Below are 18,478 nucleotides of genomic sequence, written 5' to 3'. Positions count from 1 at the left end.
TATTTGATGTGGGCTCCATTGGCCCTGTATGCACCTGCCGTCCAGGTGTGCACCCCAGGCATAGTCTGAGGAGTCTGTGGTGAGGGCCTGGGGGGTGTGAGGTTGTGAGAAGGGTAGTCCCTTGTTGTGGTAGCATGCTGCTGTCCGCCAAAGAAAATCTTTCCTTAAACAAGGTATCACTGGTATAAGAGTTTCCAGGTCTTGGGAGTGTTGACACCGAAGGCTTTTTAGGTACCATTGTAATTATCTCGTATGCAGTCTGGCATATGGAATGAGTAGAATGCAAGAAGCCATGAACCCCAAAGCTTGCAGATTTTCCTTGTGGATAACTGGGGGCTGGTGGATAGTTGAGAAGTAGGCTGTCAGGTAGGTTCGTTTTTCTGCTGTAAGGAATGCCATCTGGGATGCTGTGCCAGGTTTGTTCCCAGGAATATAATTTTTTGGGTGGGTACTAGTTTGGATTTCATTTCATTGACAGTATATCCCAAGGAGGTCAGTAGGTCCTTTACAACGGCCAGGTGCTTTAGCAGCTTTTCCTGTCTGCCCGAGTCGGGCAGTCATCTAAGTATGGGTAAATTTGAAAATTTCTTTGCCTGCAAAAATCAATGGCGGGAGCCAAACATTTGTGAAAACTCTGGGAGCAGTGGATAAGCCAAAGGGAAGCGCAGAGAACTGAAAGTGCAGTGATCCTGCCCTGAAACGTAGATATTTCCTGCATGATTCCCTGATTGTGATGTGTAGGTAGCCCCTTTTAGGTCTAGGGTGGCTAACCAAGCATCCTTGGACAGCATAGGTAGTAGTTGCTGGAGGGTGAGCATTTTGAATTTTGGTATCACCAGAAAGGTCTTTAGAATGGATAAATCGAGGACAGGGAGCCAGGTGCCCTCTTTTCTGGGTACCAGGAAGAGTCTGGAGTAGAAACCTTGGCCTATCTGTTCTACAGGAACATGCTCTATTGCCCTCATAGAAAGCAGGGAAAGGACTTGCTTTTTGGCCTCTACCCACTGGTTTGGGGGAAGATCTGGGAACCCTTTAGGGGTTGGTAGAGTGTGGAAATAAAATTTGTATCCCTGGGACACTATGTTGAAGGCCCAGCGGTCATTGGTAATGTTGGCCCAGGTGCTTGCGTGAAAAAAGAAGTTATATACTCACCATAACGTTCCATCCGAGTAGTTATACTTCATTTTTTGGCAACATGCGAGTATACGGATCCGTATCGAATCTGAGCCGGTACCTTTTTTTTCTCGTACTTGCTCCGAGCTCCTCCCCTTACCCACAATGCCGTTACCATCTCCTATCTTCCCTCAGATCGAGTTTGCTGCAACAATATATATATGCAACTCAACCCAATAAACCAAACATAAAAACAGGATAAGGTCCGGGATGGAGGGAGGGAATGTTGCAGAAAAATGAAGTATAACTATTCAGATGGAACGTTATGGTGAGTACATAACGTCTTTATCTGAAGTAGTTAACTTAATTTTATCTGCAACCTGTGGGACAGAGTCCCCAGCTACTCCGATCCTGGGTGGCCCTTGTGGAAGGATATTCCTGAGCACCGCAGAGCCAAAGGATGCTCTACCCCTCGAAATCGGATCCAATTTGTAATGGGAAATGAAGGTATGTGAATTGGCCCATGTTGCTGCTGTACAAATATCGTCCAAAGGTACCCTGGACCAAAAAGCAGCAGAAGTCGCCATGGACCTGGTAGAGTGAGCCTTAACTATACCAGGAGGAGATAAACCTTTTGCTTTGTAGGCATGTGAAATGCAAAGAGTGATCCGTCTAGCAAAAGAAACTTTAGAAATAGCTTTTCCCATAAACGCTTTGGAAAAGGAAACAATTGGTCAGTCTTGCGGAAAGACTTCATTCTATGAAGATAAAAACGAAGTTGTCTATGAACATTAACAAATGGAGTTTGTATTCACCTTTATTTCTGAAATTGGGAAAGAAAACAAGCAGATTAATGGACTGGTTTATGTTTGCTTCAGATGCCACTTTAGGTAAGAAGGAAGGGTTAGTACGGCGGGGGGGGGGGGGGGGAGACGACCCTATCCTTATGGAAGACTAAATACAGAGGCACGGCAGACAGAGCATTAAGCTCAGAAACCCTCCTAGCTGATGTAATGGCGACTAGGAAAGCTGTCTTCCAGGACAAAAATTTTAAGTCCACCGAAGCTGCAGGTTCGAAAGGAGGGGCCACCAATGCCTGTAAAACAAAAGTAAGGTCCCAAGGAGGTACAGAATCCTTGACAGGGGGCCATAACAGAAAAGTACCTTTAAGAAAAGCCTTACACAGTCTAGAGGAGGCTAAGGCCATGTTGTCTTCACCAACGTGAAAACTGGAAATGGCTGCCAATTGTACTTTAACTGTGGAGGAACTAGCTCCTTGCTGAAAGATACCAGATAGGTAATCCAACACCGCTGGAACAAGGGCTGCAAAGGGATCTATTTTTCTCTGTGAAGCCCAAATGGAAAAACGCTTCCATTTACTGCAATAAAGTTTCCTAGTGGAGTCTAGAGGCCACCAGAACGGATTTTACCTGGGATGAAAGACCGGGAGTCCTGGCAATTAACGGAACTGGAGCAACCAAGCTGTTCGCTTGAGGCTGCCCAGATTGGGCGGACGTGCCCCAGACGGATGGGAAATCAGATCCAGGCAGGGATCCAGAATCCACGGGGAGCTAAGAGATGAGACCAAAGGAATGGGAACTAAACCGGACGAGGCCAGAACGGGACAATGAGGATCACTTTGAACCGTAGTCGGCAAGCTTTCTGAAGAAAGCTCGGAATGAAAGGTAAAGGTGGATAAGCATACAGAAGCCCGGGAGTCCAAAAATGGACTAGAGAGTCTCTGGGGAATTCCCCTGGTGAGGGAATCGAGCGAAGAACTCACTGCACTTCGCGTTGGAAGCAGATGTGAAGAAATTGCAGCAAGGCTGACCCCATGCAAGAAAAATCTCCTCCGCTACTGACCGTTTCAGAGACCACTCATAAGGCATCAGAATGGCCAGGCTCAATCTGTCCGCTAAAATGTTGGAGCGCCCTGGGATGTGCGTTGCTATCAGAAACTGACCGGTGGAAATCGCCCATTCCCACACTCTCATGGCCTCACGACAGAGGGCAGGATCCGGTTCCCCCCTGCTTGGTGATATACCAGACGACCGACATGTTGTCTGACTGAAGTGCAATCAATCCGAGAGGGAGGACTGTGTGAAAGGCTGTCAACGCTAAAAGCACTGCCCTTATCTCTGGAACATTTATGTGGAAATTGGTCTGTCTGGGACCACGTGCCTTGGACTGTCCTTCCTGAACAGTGTCCCCCCCACCAGAGTTGGGAGGCATCCATGGTCACTGTGGTTTGGACTGGGGGTGACACAAATGGGCATCCTTTTGATATCTCCAGTGAAGTTAACCACCAAAGAAGAGATGTCCTGCAGATGTGACTGATATTGAATGGAAATTCCATGGAAAGGTCTAGCCAAGACCACTGAACAGCCAGAGTCCATTGAAGAACCTGCATGTGAAGGTGCACATAAGGGAGAATAGATATGACGGCAGCCATGGAGCCTAGAGCCCGGAGAACCTCGCTCACCTTTGAAGACTTGGAGTTCGCTATCCGAGCTATGTGGCATCTGAGATGTAGAATCCTGTCTGGAGTTAGGAATACCTTCATCTGCAAAGTGTCTAACCGTGCCCCAATGAAGTCTAGAATTTGTGCTGGCTGCAAATGGGATTTGTGAACATTGACTAATTCCCAGCAGGTCTGCTAACCGAATGAAATAATCTCGGGCCAGACACAAGTGATGCTTGTTGTGCGCAGCGAAGAGCCAGTCGTCCAGGTATGGAAACACCTGAATACCCTGAAGCCTTAGGCGAGCTGCTACAACTGCCATTACCTTGGTGAACACCCTGGGGGCTGTGGTGAGGCCAAAGGGTACGGCTTGAACTGAAAGTGACTGGCTCCCAGCTGGAAGCACAGAAACCTCCTGGAGCTTGTGTATTTTCATGTGGTAGTAAGCATCCTGAAGGTCTAACGAGCACATCCAGTCGTACTCTCTGAGATGAGGTAGAATGGACTGTAGGGTGACCATCCGGAATTTCTATTTGGCTACCGACAGGTTTAATGTTGACAGGTCTAGAATGGGCTTGAGGACCCCAGTCTTTTTTGGCACCAAAAAGAACCTTGAGTAGATGCCTAATCCAGACTGATGGGGGGGGGGGGGGGGGCTTTTCGATGGCTTGTTTGAGAAGCAGCTTTGAAACCTCTACAGCTGCGGCCTCCCTGTGAGCGGGTGGAACATCCGGGAAGGGTTTTGTAATATTTGGAGAGGCAACGAAAGGAATCGAGTAACCTCTGAAGAACCCAGCGATTTGTCGTAATGGACTCCCATGCCGCTGGGTGTAAGGACAATCGTCCCCAGTCTGCCTCCAGAGTAGGACAGTTGGGCAACCCCTCAGGGCTGTTGACCAGGTCTATCAGAGAAGGGTTCCCTAGACCCAAAATTCCTGGGACCCCCTCTACCTCTGGGTCGGTGTCGATCCTGTCCCCCTCTGCCTCTGGGGGAATAGTTGTCCTGAGAATCCCGGGAAAACTGAGATTTTCTGAACCACATCATCTTCTGCCCTCTGATTCCTAGAAAAGGATGGCAGAGGGTTAGAGAAGCGGACTCCGATGGCAGACAAAGTCTTCCCGTCCTTTTCGCTCTGGACAAGTTTGTCACGTACTGTTTGCCCAAAGAGGGAAGAACAGTCACAGTGAGCGTTGATAAACGACGCCTTGAAAGGGTCTGTGAACCGACACAATCTGAGCCAGGCATGACACCTCAAGGCTATCCCTGTCCCAACCGCTCTAGCTGCTCCTTCCGTGGCATGGGAAAGTAGCTGCATAGATGCGTTTGAGACCGACTTCAGAGCAGACATTTTCACCGAGAACAGCTGTCTGTCCTGCGACGATAAAGACTCTGGGGGCGAGTCAGCGAATTCCGAAGCAAGGTCTCGCTGAAGCCGAATCACGTGCCAAATAATTCAGCGCACAGATAGAAAAAGTTGCTGAGTATATGCGCTTCCCAAACCTATCCATCGACCTGGACTCCTTGCCTGGAGGGTGGACTAAGGAACTCCTGTGCTAGTTCCTTCTTTGTGGCCGCTGCGACCAACATAGCATCAACTGGGGCTCCTTTCGACTAGGGTTGTCTATCAGAAGGGGGAGATAAAATCTTGTCAGGGCGCATGGGGTTGGGCTCTACGGTGTCGGGCTCCTTCCATGCCCTCGTGGTGATGAGGTCCACCAAGGGATCTACTGGTGGGGACACCCAGGAAGTAGATGGGCCCGTGCCAAAGGCCTCCAGGAACACTGACTCATCCCCAGAAGGTTTTGGGGCTGACCAACCTCCTCTCTGGCGGAGGATCTCCATAATTTCTCCGAAGGAGACGTCTTCGGGAGGTGACATGGGGGAACCTTCTCCTTCATCTAAGTCAGTGTCAGTGGCGAGAGACTCGGGGGAGCCCAAGTGCCTCCTTTTGCACTTGCGCTTATGGTGAACCTCTTCAGTGGGACTTTCAGATGGGGATCCGCGAGCTGCAGGGGTTTCCTCAGGGAAAATGACCTGGGGATCCGCTGGCATGGGCTGTCTCAGGATGAAGGGAGTCGTTGCCAAATCCAGGGGAGCCTGGGTGGTATCCGAGGAGATGGGCTGGGGTCTCAATCCCTGGGAGAGAACCCTCTCCACCACTTTGAAGGCCGAGGGAGAAGTCCTCCTGGATCCGAAGCGGGGACCGGAGCTGAAGACAGGGTACCCTGAGGTCCGAGGGAACAGATCGGGTCCGAAAGAGTCTGAGCCGAAGAATCCATTCCCCCGGGTCAGACTCCCTGTCCACGGCTCAGAGTGTCACTCGGATCCGAACAAGTTGGATCCGAGGAACTCAAGTTGACAGCCGGAGTCGAGGTTGGAGGAACAGTTGGCACCGAGCTACCAGCTTTGAAAAACCTCGGATCCGAGAGCCCCGAAGCACGGATCGGGGAAGGAGAGATGGGGCGGAAAAGAGGCATGAAGGTCACCCCTCCAGAGAGAGGGACCTGGCAAGACTCCCATCTGAATTTGGGTCTGAATAAATCTCTGCATCATCCTGTCCATATCCATGTTCGATAGGTTCCGAGTCGACCACGAAGAGGCCACCGACTCAGATCTGGCTGGTCTGCGCAGTGGGGTGGAGGGCCTCAGGTCCGAATGTTCCAACGGCTCCGGTGAGGACGAGGAGACCGGAGCCGAGGAGAAACAGGCCTCATGGTCTTAGATGGGGGGGCTGAGAAAGAGCTCCCTGTCTGGGGATCTCTTACGATGCCTGTCCTTTTTCTCCCTTTCTTCTCTGCACCTTTCCTTTTCCTTCTCTTTTTCTTTGTCCTTATCTTTGTCAGACTCGCTGACTGAAGATCGGTCCTTTGAAGACCCAACGCCAGACGTGGAGGGAGGTAAAGTTCCTGTCTGGGGTGGTACAATAGTGACAGAGGCAGATTCCAGCATGGCAACAGGGAGAAGGCCTTTGGTAACTAGCTTGGCCTTACGATCCCCAAGGGCCCTAGGGTTGAAACCTGAACAGACAGCACATTGAGTGGATAAATGTGCCACTCCTAAGCATATCGCACACAGTGTGAGACCATCGGCATGGGAAAGCTTATAGCCACACTTTGTACATTTTTTGAACACAGGCTTTGTCTGGTCAGCCATAGTCCTGCACTCCAAGGTATAAGCACTACCTTTCCAAAAACCACACACACACAGGTAGGGGAGGGGCAGGCCTAACTACTACTCTAATAGAAATTTTTTTTTTTTTTTTTTTTTTTACACCAACAACCAAATGCGATACTACAGAATGGGAGGAAGGGAAATCGTAGTCAAGCACACCTAGATATCAGCAAAAAAGTTTCTACTTACTATCCCCGAGCTCAGAGCAAAGGAGACCATGAAGCACACTACTGGCACGGCAAACAAGATCTGAGGGAAGATAGGAGATGGTAGGGTATTATGGGTAAGGGGAGGAGCTCGGAGCTTGGAGCAGATGAGAGAAAAAAAAGTTGCCAGCTCGGAGCCAAATACCCACAGGTTGCAGATAAAATGAAGTTAACTACTTCAGATGGAGAGTTTTCCTTCTAGGGGCAAGAGCAGGTGGGCAGAGGGAGGGGGTGGAAGTGGAAAGTCATTGAGAGCTCTTACCGTGAGGGAGTGGCTTAGCACTCCATGGTTTTTAAGAGGCAGCACTCCATTGCTTAGATCTCTGCATTCCCTGGGGGGGCCTGCTTCCCCGGGGTCTGGGCTGAGCTGACCTGGAGGGGACAGGAAAAGACCAGTGCCTAATGGATCTGCAAGAAGTCCTTAACTGTCTGCACAGATTTGGCTTTTTCTTCCATCTTTAACACCTCCTCTGCCTTGGTGCCAAATAAGCTGTCTTTGTGCAAGGGTGCGTCCACTAATTTGGACTTGACATGGGCTGGCAAGGGCTGTTCCTTAAGCCAAGCATGCCTTCTAAGGAAAGAAGCAGTGACTGCTGCCCTGCAATATGCTTCTAGGGCATCAAAACCAAATTGTAAGGTGTGCTTAGTTACTTGACTTGCAGAGTGCATTAACTCTTGTAACTATTTTCTGCACAAGTAGGAAAAGATGATTTTTGTTTGAGAAGTTGCACGGTATGTTGCTGAAATTTTAGCCTATGGAACTGACAATTTAGTGCTCTAATAGCAAGAGTAGCAGAGGTGTACACCTTTTTACCCAATCTGTCTAATGCTTAGGAATCCCTGTCTGAGGGGGTGGGTTTCTTAGCAGAAGTTGCTTTAATTCCTTTAGGCCCTTGAGAAATAACCTCGGGGGTCAGCAGTAGGATTTTTGAAAAGAAATTTGTGAGAGTCAGGGACTCTATAGTACTGGTCAGGTTTCCCGGGAGCAGTAGGGAGGGTGTCAGGAGTCAAACTGGATTCAATAAAAATATCATCCACAACATCCAATACAGGAGGAATGTCCAGAGGTCTGTGCTGTGGAAGATCTAAGAATTCCCAGAGTCTCTTTTTAGACTGAGGGTAGTCCTGACATTCCCATTGGAAAAGCTCCCTTAAAGTATGTAGGGTTCCCCAAAGGAAAAGTCCTTTGTTGGAGAGACTGAAGGAATGGATTCCGTTGCAATCAGAATCTTCATAAGCAGAGAGGGGTTGCATGTCTTCATATTCAGATACAGAGTCATCGGACTCCTGTTCAGATAAAAAGTACAGTTTTGTACCTACCATAAATGTAGATGTTCGAAGATCCACATTGCTGCAGTCCTTACATATGGGTAGTCCGCTGTCCTCGGTCGGCCCGAATACCAAAGTATTAGGCTGACGTCGGTCAAGGCGCTTTAAACTGACATCAGGACGTCAGGGTACAAAAGCGCATGACCGACGTCATTTCCTCAGTCTTTTCTTGCCCCAGATGTCAGAAGGCCCTAACAAGAAAGGCCAAAGCCAAAAAAACAGCAAAAACTAACCAACCACCCGTGCACTAACCATATTTACAATATGTACAACACAAACCACACCACCACCTTCAACAACAGAGGGGAAGGAGGGAGGGTAAATTGGACTGCAGCAATGTGGATCTTCGAACATCTACATTTATGGTAGGTACAAAACTGTACTATGTTCTTCATCTCACATTGCTGCAGTCCTTACATATGGGTAGAATCCCAAAGCAGAGGTAAGGGAGGATGGCAAAACTATAAAGCATTAGGAGCTGCCAAAATGCCCTGTAAAATTGCAGTGGCAAAACCAGCCCTAGATTTAGAGTAAAGTGGAAGGTGGTAATGCTTAGAGAAAGTATGCACTGAACTCCAAGTAGCTGCCTCCAAAATATCTTTAGTTGCCACCCCTTAAAAAGCTGTAGAAGTGGCAGTAGCCCTAGTGGAATGAGGCCTAATCCCAGCTGGAATCTCCTTACCATGATGGGAATAACAGAAAGCAATACAAAACCCAATCCACTTAGAAATAGTTTGTTTTGAAACAGGCTTGCCCTGAGAACCCAAAGCAAATGAAACAAATAACTGCTGAGACTGCCTGAACCCTTTAGTTCTGCTCAAATAATATCGCAACTGCCTGTGTATATCCAAAGTGTGCAAAATCTTTTCCCCTTTATTTTGGGGGTTTGCATAAAAGTAGGCAAATGAATAGTTTGGTTTAAAGCCACACTAGAAACCACTTTAGGCATAAAGGAAGGATTAGTGCGTAAAGATACCCTATCCTTATGGAAAATTAAGAAAGGCTCAACCGCCATAAGGGCCTGTAATTCAGAAACCCTTCTCGCAGAGGTAATGGCCAACAAAAAAGCAGTCTTCCATGATAAATATTTCAACTCGGCAGTAGCTGCAGGCTCAAAAGGTTGTAGAGTGAGTTTCTCCAACACAAAATTGAGATCCCAAGCAGGAGTAGGAGCTCTACGTGGGGGTCTTATATTCTTTGCCCCTCTAAGGAATTGTTTAAACAAAGGATGAGAAAACAATGGTGGGTCACAGTCATAATGAGCAGAAATTGCTGCAGCATGAACCTTAATAGAGGAGAAGGACAAACCTTTGTCCAGTAACTCAGTAAGATATTGAAGAGCCACACTTAAATTAGGCTTAGAAACATCAAATTCCTTTGCTGTACTCCAAAATAAAAATCTCCTCCATTTATCTGCATACACTTTCCTTGTACTAGGCCTTCTGGCCTCCAAAATAACATTCAAAACTTGCTGTGGAAGCTGAGACCCTCCAGGGTTTAAAACAGAATATGCCAGGCTGTTAGATGTAGAGAGTGAAGTTTGACATTGAGTAAATGACTGTTCTCCTGAGACAGCAGGTGAGGAATCGAAGGCAAAGGCCATGGAGGCTCCTGAACCAGACTTCTCAGTAATGGGTACCAGTGCTGTCGAGGCCAATCTGGAGCTATTAAAATCATCTTTGGCTTGTCCTGTCTGACCTTCAGGAGTACCTTTGGGAGGAGAGGCAGAGGTGGAAAGGCATACACATGAAGATTGCTCCAATTGAATGAGAGAGCATCCACTTTCCAAGCTGTGGGATGAAACCTTTTTCTGCAAAACTTTGGCAGCTGGTAGTTTAGTGGAGAAGCTAACAGATCTATGTCTGGAGTTCCCCATAACACTGTCAATTTCTGAAACACATGAGGATCCAATTTCCACTCGTGGGGATCCATAATTTGTCTGCTCAACACATCTGCTAAGGAGTTCTGTGCTCCCGGCAGAAACCTTGCCTGAAGATTTAGCTGTAAACTGAGAGCAGTCTCCCACAAAATCATTGCTTGTCTGCATAGAGGATAAGAATCGTTCCCCTTGCTTGTTGATGTACCACATGACAGTTGTGTTGTCTGTTAGAACCAACACCTGCCCTGGAAGAAGTAAATCCTTGAAAGCTATTAATGCAAATTGGACTGCTAACATCTCCTTCAAGTTGATATGTAGATGTTGAAGTCTGGCAGGCCACGTGTCTTGTACCCACTTTCCATTTAGATGAGCTCCCAAGCTTTGTCTGAGGCATCTGTCGTTAGAATCTGACTCGCCTCTGGCCGGGTCACAGAGAGTCCCTTGTTTAGGTGACATTCCTGAGCCCACCACAAAAATTCCTTTTGAATGCAAGGTATTATCTGAATGACAGTGTCCATATCTTGGCAGTGCTGTGTCCATACATTTTGAGATACAATTGTAGCTTCCTCATATGCAGTTTGGCATTGGGAAGCACCAGAATACAAGATGCCATGAACCCCAAGGCTTGAAGGACTGTCCTTGCAGTCAGCCTGGACTGATGAGACAATTGATGGAAGTAAAGAGAAAGATTCTTTTGTTTGTCCGGGGTCAAAAGGCCATCTGGGATGCTGTATTCAGTCTCACACCCAGAAAGCACATGTCCTGAGAGGGTACTAGACTGGACTTTATTTCGTTCACAGAATACCCCAGGCATCTTAGCACTGCTATCACATACTGTAAATGATGAAGAAGTTCGTCCTTTCCTTGGGCCAGAATCAGGCAATCGTCCAAATAAGGATAGATCTGTATTCCTCTTAGCCTGAAGAAAGCTATCACTGGAGCCAGAACCTTCGTGAACACTCTGGGCGCAGTAGATAAGCCAAAGGGCAATGCAGAGAACTGATAATGAGAAGTCCCAGACCGAAAACGCAGATACTTTCTGCAACTGAGCCTGATAGGAACATGAAAGTAAGCCTCCTTGAGATCCAGAGTCACCATCCAGTGATCTTTGCCCAGCAGAGGTAAAAGCTGTTGTAACGTCAACATTTTGAACTTGGGAATGTCCAGATATGTGTTGAGGATAGATAAATCCAAGATTGGTCTCCACGTGTTCCCTTTCTTTGGTATTAGGAACAGGCAAGAATAAAATCCTAGGCCCACTTCTGGCAGAGGGACCGGTTGTATGGCCCCTATTTGAAGTAGCAGAGAAATTTGTTTGTGAGCCTCTAGTCTTTGCTGAGGAGAAACGTCCGGCATGCCTTTGAAAGGAGGCAAGGTATGGAAATAAAACTTGTAACCTCGGTGTATGATATCCAATACCCATTTGTCTTGGGTAATCAAATCCCAATTTTCCTTGAAGAGTGCCAACCTTCCTCCCAAAGGAGCTGCCAGGCAAGAAGGATCTGGCAGCTGAAAAGGTAGGTCACTGGGCCTGTTTACGAAAGGACTGGCCCCTGCCCTCACCCGAAGATTGTGCAGGTGAACTCCCTGTTCTAGGTCTGAAAGAACTCTGAGCTCTGCCCCTACCACGTCTAGATCTGCCCCTAGACTGAGAATCATAAGAAGGATACGTCCATCCCTTAGCAGGCCAATTCCTACTAAACTTTGGAGGCTGTACTCGCAAAAAATCTTTAACAGCCTGCATGGACTTAGCCTTGTCTTCCATTTTCTTCAAGAGTCCATTTTCTTCAAGAGTGACTCCACAGGTGGACCAAACAACACATCAGACTGTAAAGGAGCATCCAAAATCCTTGTCTTAACATGGTCAGATAAATTCTGATCCCTCAGCCATGCGTGCCTGCGAAGAACTGAACCAGTGGCAGCCACCCTAGACGAGGCCTGTACAGCATCAAAACCACATTGTAAAGAATGCTTACCCACCTGCTCTGAAACATGCACCAAATCTTGTAACTCTTTACACTCAATGCCTTCCGCCAGAGCATCCACCTTAGACTTCAATTGAGAAAGAAGATAGTTTTGATATTTCAACATATGAAACTGGCAATTCAAAGCCCTCATAGCTAGGGTAGAAGATGTATAGACTTTCTTTCCCCATCTATCCAAAGCTCTGGCCTCTTTATCTGGAGGAACCGGATTTTTACAACAGAGGCCTTGACACCCTTAGGTCCCTGACTAACAGTTTCTGGGTCCGCCCTAGGACTCTTATAAAGATATTTATGAGCCTCAGGCACCCTGTAATACCTATCCGGTTTAACAGGAGCAGGAGGCAGAGAATCAGGATTAAGTGAAGCCTCTGCAAACACATCTTCCACAACATCCAGAACAGGAGGTATAGCCAAGGGCCTATGCTGGGGCAAAAGCAAAAATTCCCTAAGCCTTTTCCTGGAATCAGAGAAGTCCTGACCTTCCCACTTAAAATGTTCCCTCATGGAATGAAGAGTCTCTGAAAAGAAAAATCCTCTGGAGGAGAAGCAGAAGGAGTTGAATCATCTGCATCAGAATCAGAATAAGGAGAGTACTCCTGCAAGTCTTCAGCCAAGACTCAGAAACATCGAAGCCTGCTCAAAACTCCCCAACTCTGGCTCCACCCTAGGCCTCTTATCAGGAGGGGCAAAGAACCTCTAATCAGAGTAATCAAATCTTCTGCCATTTTAAGCATGTGCTTCTTGGGCATAGACCCTGCTGCACTAGGAGTGACACCAACAGAAGCTAAACCTGGCCTGCCTCTGGGAGAAGCCTTGGAAACAGAAGGAGAGGGCCTAACCACCCTAGGAAGGGAGGGGAGAACAGTAACTTGGGAAGCCCCTTCAGCCTGACCTGCCTCCTGAGAGGCCACATCCTGCAATATCAAAGTCTCCCCCTGGGACTCCAGAGAAGCCTCCGTCGGAACCACCGGTTCCACTGACGCCTCTAAAGAACCGACGTCCGGAACGGACGACTCTTCTTGCCTGGGTTTAACTGCTTTGTCTTTGCGCTTCTTCGAAGAAGCGGGCGCCGGAGAATCCGACGGCATATTATAATTGCACCGCTTCCCGAAGACCAGCCTAGCACAATCTAACCTTCACTTAATAGTGCGCTTATTGAACCTAGCACAAAAGCGACACCCAACAACGTCGTGCTCAGGCCCCAAACAAGGAATACACAAAGAATGATAATCCCTATGCGGTATTTGTTTCCCACAAGAAATACAGTTATTCACTTTTTCTGACATCCGGTAAAACACTGAGGCAAGAAAAAAACAAAATATTCCCCAACGGGGTACTTAGCCAACTTTGATTCGGTCTGAAACTCCGAACTCGAAAAATTTCAGAACGCCGAACGGCACTTGCAACGCTGCTTCTGCATCGGACCATGCGGCAAAAAAGACTGAGGAAATGACGTCGGTCATGGGCTTTTGTACCCCGACGTCCTGATGTCAGTTTAAAGCGCCTTGACCGACGTCAGCCTAATACTTTGGTATTCGGGCCGACCGAGGACAGCGGACTACCCATATGTAAGGACTGCAGCAATGTGAGATGAAGAACATCTACTGGGGACAAATCTCTTTCTTTTGGAAGGGGTAGCCTAGCTTCCCCTGATCAGCATTATAAGGTCTTCCACCATTTTAAGCATTTGGGACTGAGGCAAGGAAGCAGGTGTGCCTAATATTGGGTCGTCGGTTTCTTGGGTGTGGTTCGTACCCTGGGCCTTAGAAACTTGGCAGCTTTCGAAATAATGCAAAAGAAGTCAAGTTTGTGTCGAGAATCGGTAGTGCAAAGTACTTCCTCAGAAGCCAGTGAATGCTCAGTGGCTCCAGACCCATGCAAGGTAGAGACATCCACAGGATACTTAGTCGATTAAGAGTCTCGAGGCATACTGAACTCAGAAAGGGTCTTGGTAGCGGCCTGCAAATCCACAGAAGCGGGCATCAGGGGCTGCGAAAGCGCCTCACTGAGGACCAGAGAACTAACGACTAGCTTAACAGAAGTGTCGTTGGTAGGTTTGGACCTGTGTGGTCTGTCTTTATCCTTACGTTTTTTCAGATCATCTGCTGTCGGATGGCTTACCGAAGCCATATTGGAATTCTAGGACTGACAGCAAAAATATCTAGCTACAATATGGGTCTGACTACATAGTTCTGGCGTTCAACAAAGCACAAAAGTAGGGGGACGTAGTGGTTGGGGGCTAAGCAAATGACTCAGTAAGAATGAAAGTCTCTGTGTGGTATTTGCTTTCCACAGGCAAGACAATTGTTAACTTTTTCTGACATCAGTTACAGTGAGAAAATAGGATACCCAAAGGGGTATTTAGCTTTAGAAAGCTTCAACTTCACTTTGGAAATGAAAACTCAGGTAGCGGCTGACTGGCACTCGTGCAAACTGCTTCTGCTTTGGGCTCCTCGGCAAGAAAGACTGATGTAATGGTGTAGGCTGCCTTATTTTATACCACTGACAAACTTGACGTCAGTCCTGGAGTGACGGCAACCGACACAGAAATACTAAGCCTCTGGTATTCGGGCAGACTACCCTGGGAGGGATAACCCAAATGTGATGACTGCAACAGTGGAACACCAAAAAAAAATTCCTTAGATGTTCTTAAACTAGTATACAGGATCTGAACTGCCTAGACATAGTAAGGCTTTAAGTTTAATTCAAGTGGCTGTCAAAAAAGCAATTACTAGAAAACGGAAATCAAAGACTAAACCAGCTGTATTTGAAGTACTGAACATTTCAACAGAGAAAACTGAAAGTGTTATCTTGAGAAAAATGTGTGGGAAGTTTTATGTAGTATTGGATTGAAAAAATATACAAAAGAAATGTGTGAGATACATGTTTGCGAATGGGAATATGTTAATAGGATTTGTTTTCTTTTATATAAATGTATGCCTCTATCTTGAGAATTCAATAAAGGTACTAAAAATAGAAATGGTCGCAACAGAATCAAGTGTACAAACATGGGTTTACGATGAACCCACAGCCTCTCAAAATTGCTAGACTGCTGTACAGCTGCACTTAATCACAAAATAAATTTAGAAATGAGGGGAAACTAGTTTAATAAGGAACTGTACATCTCAAGCACCACAAAACAAAAAACTACTCTGGTAAAGTAATTCAGCTCACTTAGTGCCTCATATGTGCTAAGGCTCACATACACTGAAAAAAAAGACGGAGTTAGCTAAAAGCTTGCACTAAGCCTCTCTGGCTACAGCATGTTTAGTCAACGCAAACACTCAAGCTATAAGACAACTTCAGAAATGTGGGGGACTATTTTCTGCAAAATTGTGTAGTTTTGCCATTTAACTGGCTACATGCAATACAACCATTTGACAGTCAATGCAAAGACAGAAAGGGGAGGGCTATCGAAAGCCTCAAACACATCTTCATGACAACAGGAGGGAACAGGAAGAGGTTATTAGATGACCAGTGAGAGATAGGAAAGAAGGAAATCTGAATCTTTTTGGCCTTACATACCTACTGTCCTCCATTAAATGAGAAAGGGGAGTATCAGTTTACTTTACTTGAAATCATTATGGCCAAGTCTAAAGTACGAATGCAAGTATGCAAAGAACTTAGCCTTTCAACTGAACTGTTTAGCTTATGCACACTAAAATCATAAAATCAATGTTGAAATGAGTGGGAAACTGGTAACACGCAAGAGAAAATGTACAGTGGATATAAAAAGTTTACACACCTCTGTTAAAATGCCAGGGTTTTGTAATTTTACTTTTCCCACCTTTAATGTGAACTATAACCTGTACAAATCAATTGATAAACAAATATCTGTTAGGGAAAAAAAATAAAATAATAAAAAAAAAAGTTGTGTCTTACCATAACGTTCCATCTGTGCTGTTGACCTTTCATCACTGATGGGTCCGGTTCTGAGCCCTAGGAAATGAATCGGCCCAATACCAAGGCCAGCCAAAAACTCTCGAGCTAAGCTTCTACCCATATTGGCTTTCTCCCTGTTACCTCAGATCAAGTTTGCTCATGTTGTACTAGTAAAGCAGAGGCCATTTCTGCTCAAATGCTCTAAGACACCACTTGGACCCAAAGTATCTCCCAGGAGCCTTTGGCGGGGGAAGGAGGGTGGGAAGTGATGAGTGAAAGAACACAAATGGAACGTTATGGTAAGACATAACTTCTTTATCTGATGTTGTTAATCTTCTCTCCATTCATCACTGATGGGACAGAATCCCCAGCTACCTTGTGATCCTTGGGCAGCCCTTATGGAAGAACGTTCCTGAGCACCACTGAGCCGAAGGCAGCTCTCCCTCTGCAGACCACATCAAATTTGTAATGGATTTATATAAGTTTGGGGTTTAGCCCAAGTGGCTGCTGCACAGACATCCACAGAAGATCTAGAATGGAAGGCTACAGACATTGCCATAGATCTAGTAGAATGGGCTTTAACATTCTGTGGCAAAGGTTCTTTTGCAAGTGAATAAATGTAGCTTATGCAGTTCCTTAACCATTTTGACAGAGTGACATTAGATACAGAATTTCCCATTCTAGGTCCAGAGGAGACTTATGCTCTGAAGATATCTTCTGCACTTTAGGCTTAACCAATTTGCCTTGGTCACCAGATGGTGAAGAGGGAACTGAGTGGGACCTTTTCTTAACCTTGATTGGAGGGGATGAGACCTCCATCGCAGAAAGGGTCTCTGAAAAGGGCGATTTAAGTATGCCCTTCAGAATCAACTTATTCTTGCGCTTGTTCAAGGTGCCCTGACCGAAACTGACAAATCACATAGGTGATTTGCACGGAAAGATGGAGCACCCTCAAACAATGAACACAATCATCATGGGAGTCACTAATTGGATGTTTACCCTTACATAAAGCACAATGCTTAAAATCCGATGTGCGCTTTTTATCAAACATCATGAAAATTACACACAACAATCCAGGTAGTATACTAGAGAAGAACTTCAAAACTCTATCTCTAAACTATCTAAATATACACTAAAGCTAAGAAAATGTCAACAAACACACAACTAGACAGTTAAAGAGAAAAAGAGAAGAAATACCAATGATGGTATTCAAGAAATACAAGGGTAGAGAAAAAAAGTCTGTACCACCAATGGTACTTAAACGTTTAACAAACGGGTAGACAGAGTGAAAGGTCTAAATATAGCTGTAAGATTACAGGATAATCAATATAAAACCACAAGAAAAAGAAAAAATTACAAAAATATTCTGAGAGATATTAAAAGGTTTTCACTAAGCTGAGAGCTCGGCTGAAATGCGGCTTTACAGCTATGTGGCAAACGAGATCTGAGGCAACAGGGAGAAGGGCACTATGGGTAGAAGCTTAGCTCAAGGGTTTTTTGGCTGGCGCGAGCTTGGTATTAGGCAGACTCTGTTCGGAAGGCTAGGAACCAAACCCATCAGTGATTAATGGAAAGATCAACAACATCAGATCATACAATACGCTGGCTGCATAAAAAAGAGTGCACACCCTTAAACTAATACTTTGTCGAAGCACCTTTTGATTTAATTACAGCATTCAGTCTTCATGGGTACACACATGCCATCGATTAGAGAGACTCTGATTAATCCTAAATAAAGTTCAGCTGTCCTAGTAGAATTTACCTTACATTTACTTAGTTGCCTGCTACAGCAAAAGCCATGGTTCAAAGAGAGCTTACAAAGCATCAAAGGGATCTCATTCTTGAAAGGCATCAGTCAGAAGGGTACAAAAAAATTTCCACAGCACTGGATATACCATGGAACATAGTGAAGACGGTTATCAAAAAAAATGGAGAAAATATGAAACAGCAGCGACGTTGCAAAGAACTGGAAGCCCCTCTAAAACAGGTGAAAAGACGAGATGAAAACTGGTCAGGGAGGCTGCCAAGACACCTACAGCAACGCTGAAGGAGCTGCAGGAATTTCTGGCAAGTACTGGTTGTGTACTACAATGTGAGAACAATCTCCCATATTCTCCACATATCTGGACTATGGGGCAGGATTGCAAGACGGAAGCCTTTTCTTACACAGAAATACATCCAGGCCTGGCTAAAATTTGGAAAACAATACATCAAGCCTCCCAAAAGCATGAGAGGAAAATGTGTTATGGTCTGACGAGACCAAGGATGAACTTTTTGGCCACAATTCCAAAAGTTACATTTGGCGCAAAAACAACACTTCATACCATCAAAACACCACCATCCCCACGGTGAAGCATGCTGGTGTTAGTATCATGATTTGGGGTTGCTTTTCTTCAGCTGGAACTGGGGCTTTTGTCAAGGTGGGGGAGTATGAACAGTTCCAAATACTTA

At 46.1% G+C, this 18,478-nt stretch overlaps 1 protein-coding gene across 1 annotated transcript in view; it reads right to left on the bottom strand.

The window, feature by feature from the left end:
- The window catches only part of DDA1 (DET1 and DDB1 associated 1), a 222,201-nt gene that overhangs the window by 134,897 nt on the left and 68,826 nt on the right, over positions 1 to 18,478 (bottom strand). Inside the window, exon 5 of the mRNA XM_044090658.1 lies at positions 17,556 to 17,568. Coding sequence (XP_043946593.1) covers positions 17,556 to 17,568 — 13 coding nt within the window. The remainder of the gene's footprint in view (positions 1 to 17,555; positions 17,569 to 18,478) is intronic.

The sequence above is a fragment of the Protopterus annectens genome, chromosome 13.part0, assembly GCF_019279795.1.
Source record: "Protopterus annectens isolate FY-2018-M chromosome 13.part0, PAN1.0, whole genome shotgun sequence".
Lineage (NCBI taxonomy): Eukaryota > Metazoa > Chordata > Ceratodontiformes > Protopteridae > Protopterus > Protopterus annectens.
The sequence above is the reverse complement of the archived record's forward strand: the minus strand, read 5'-3'. Positions and strand labels throughout refer to the sequence as shown.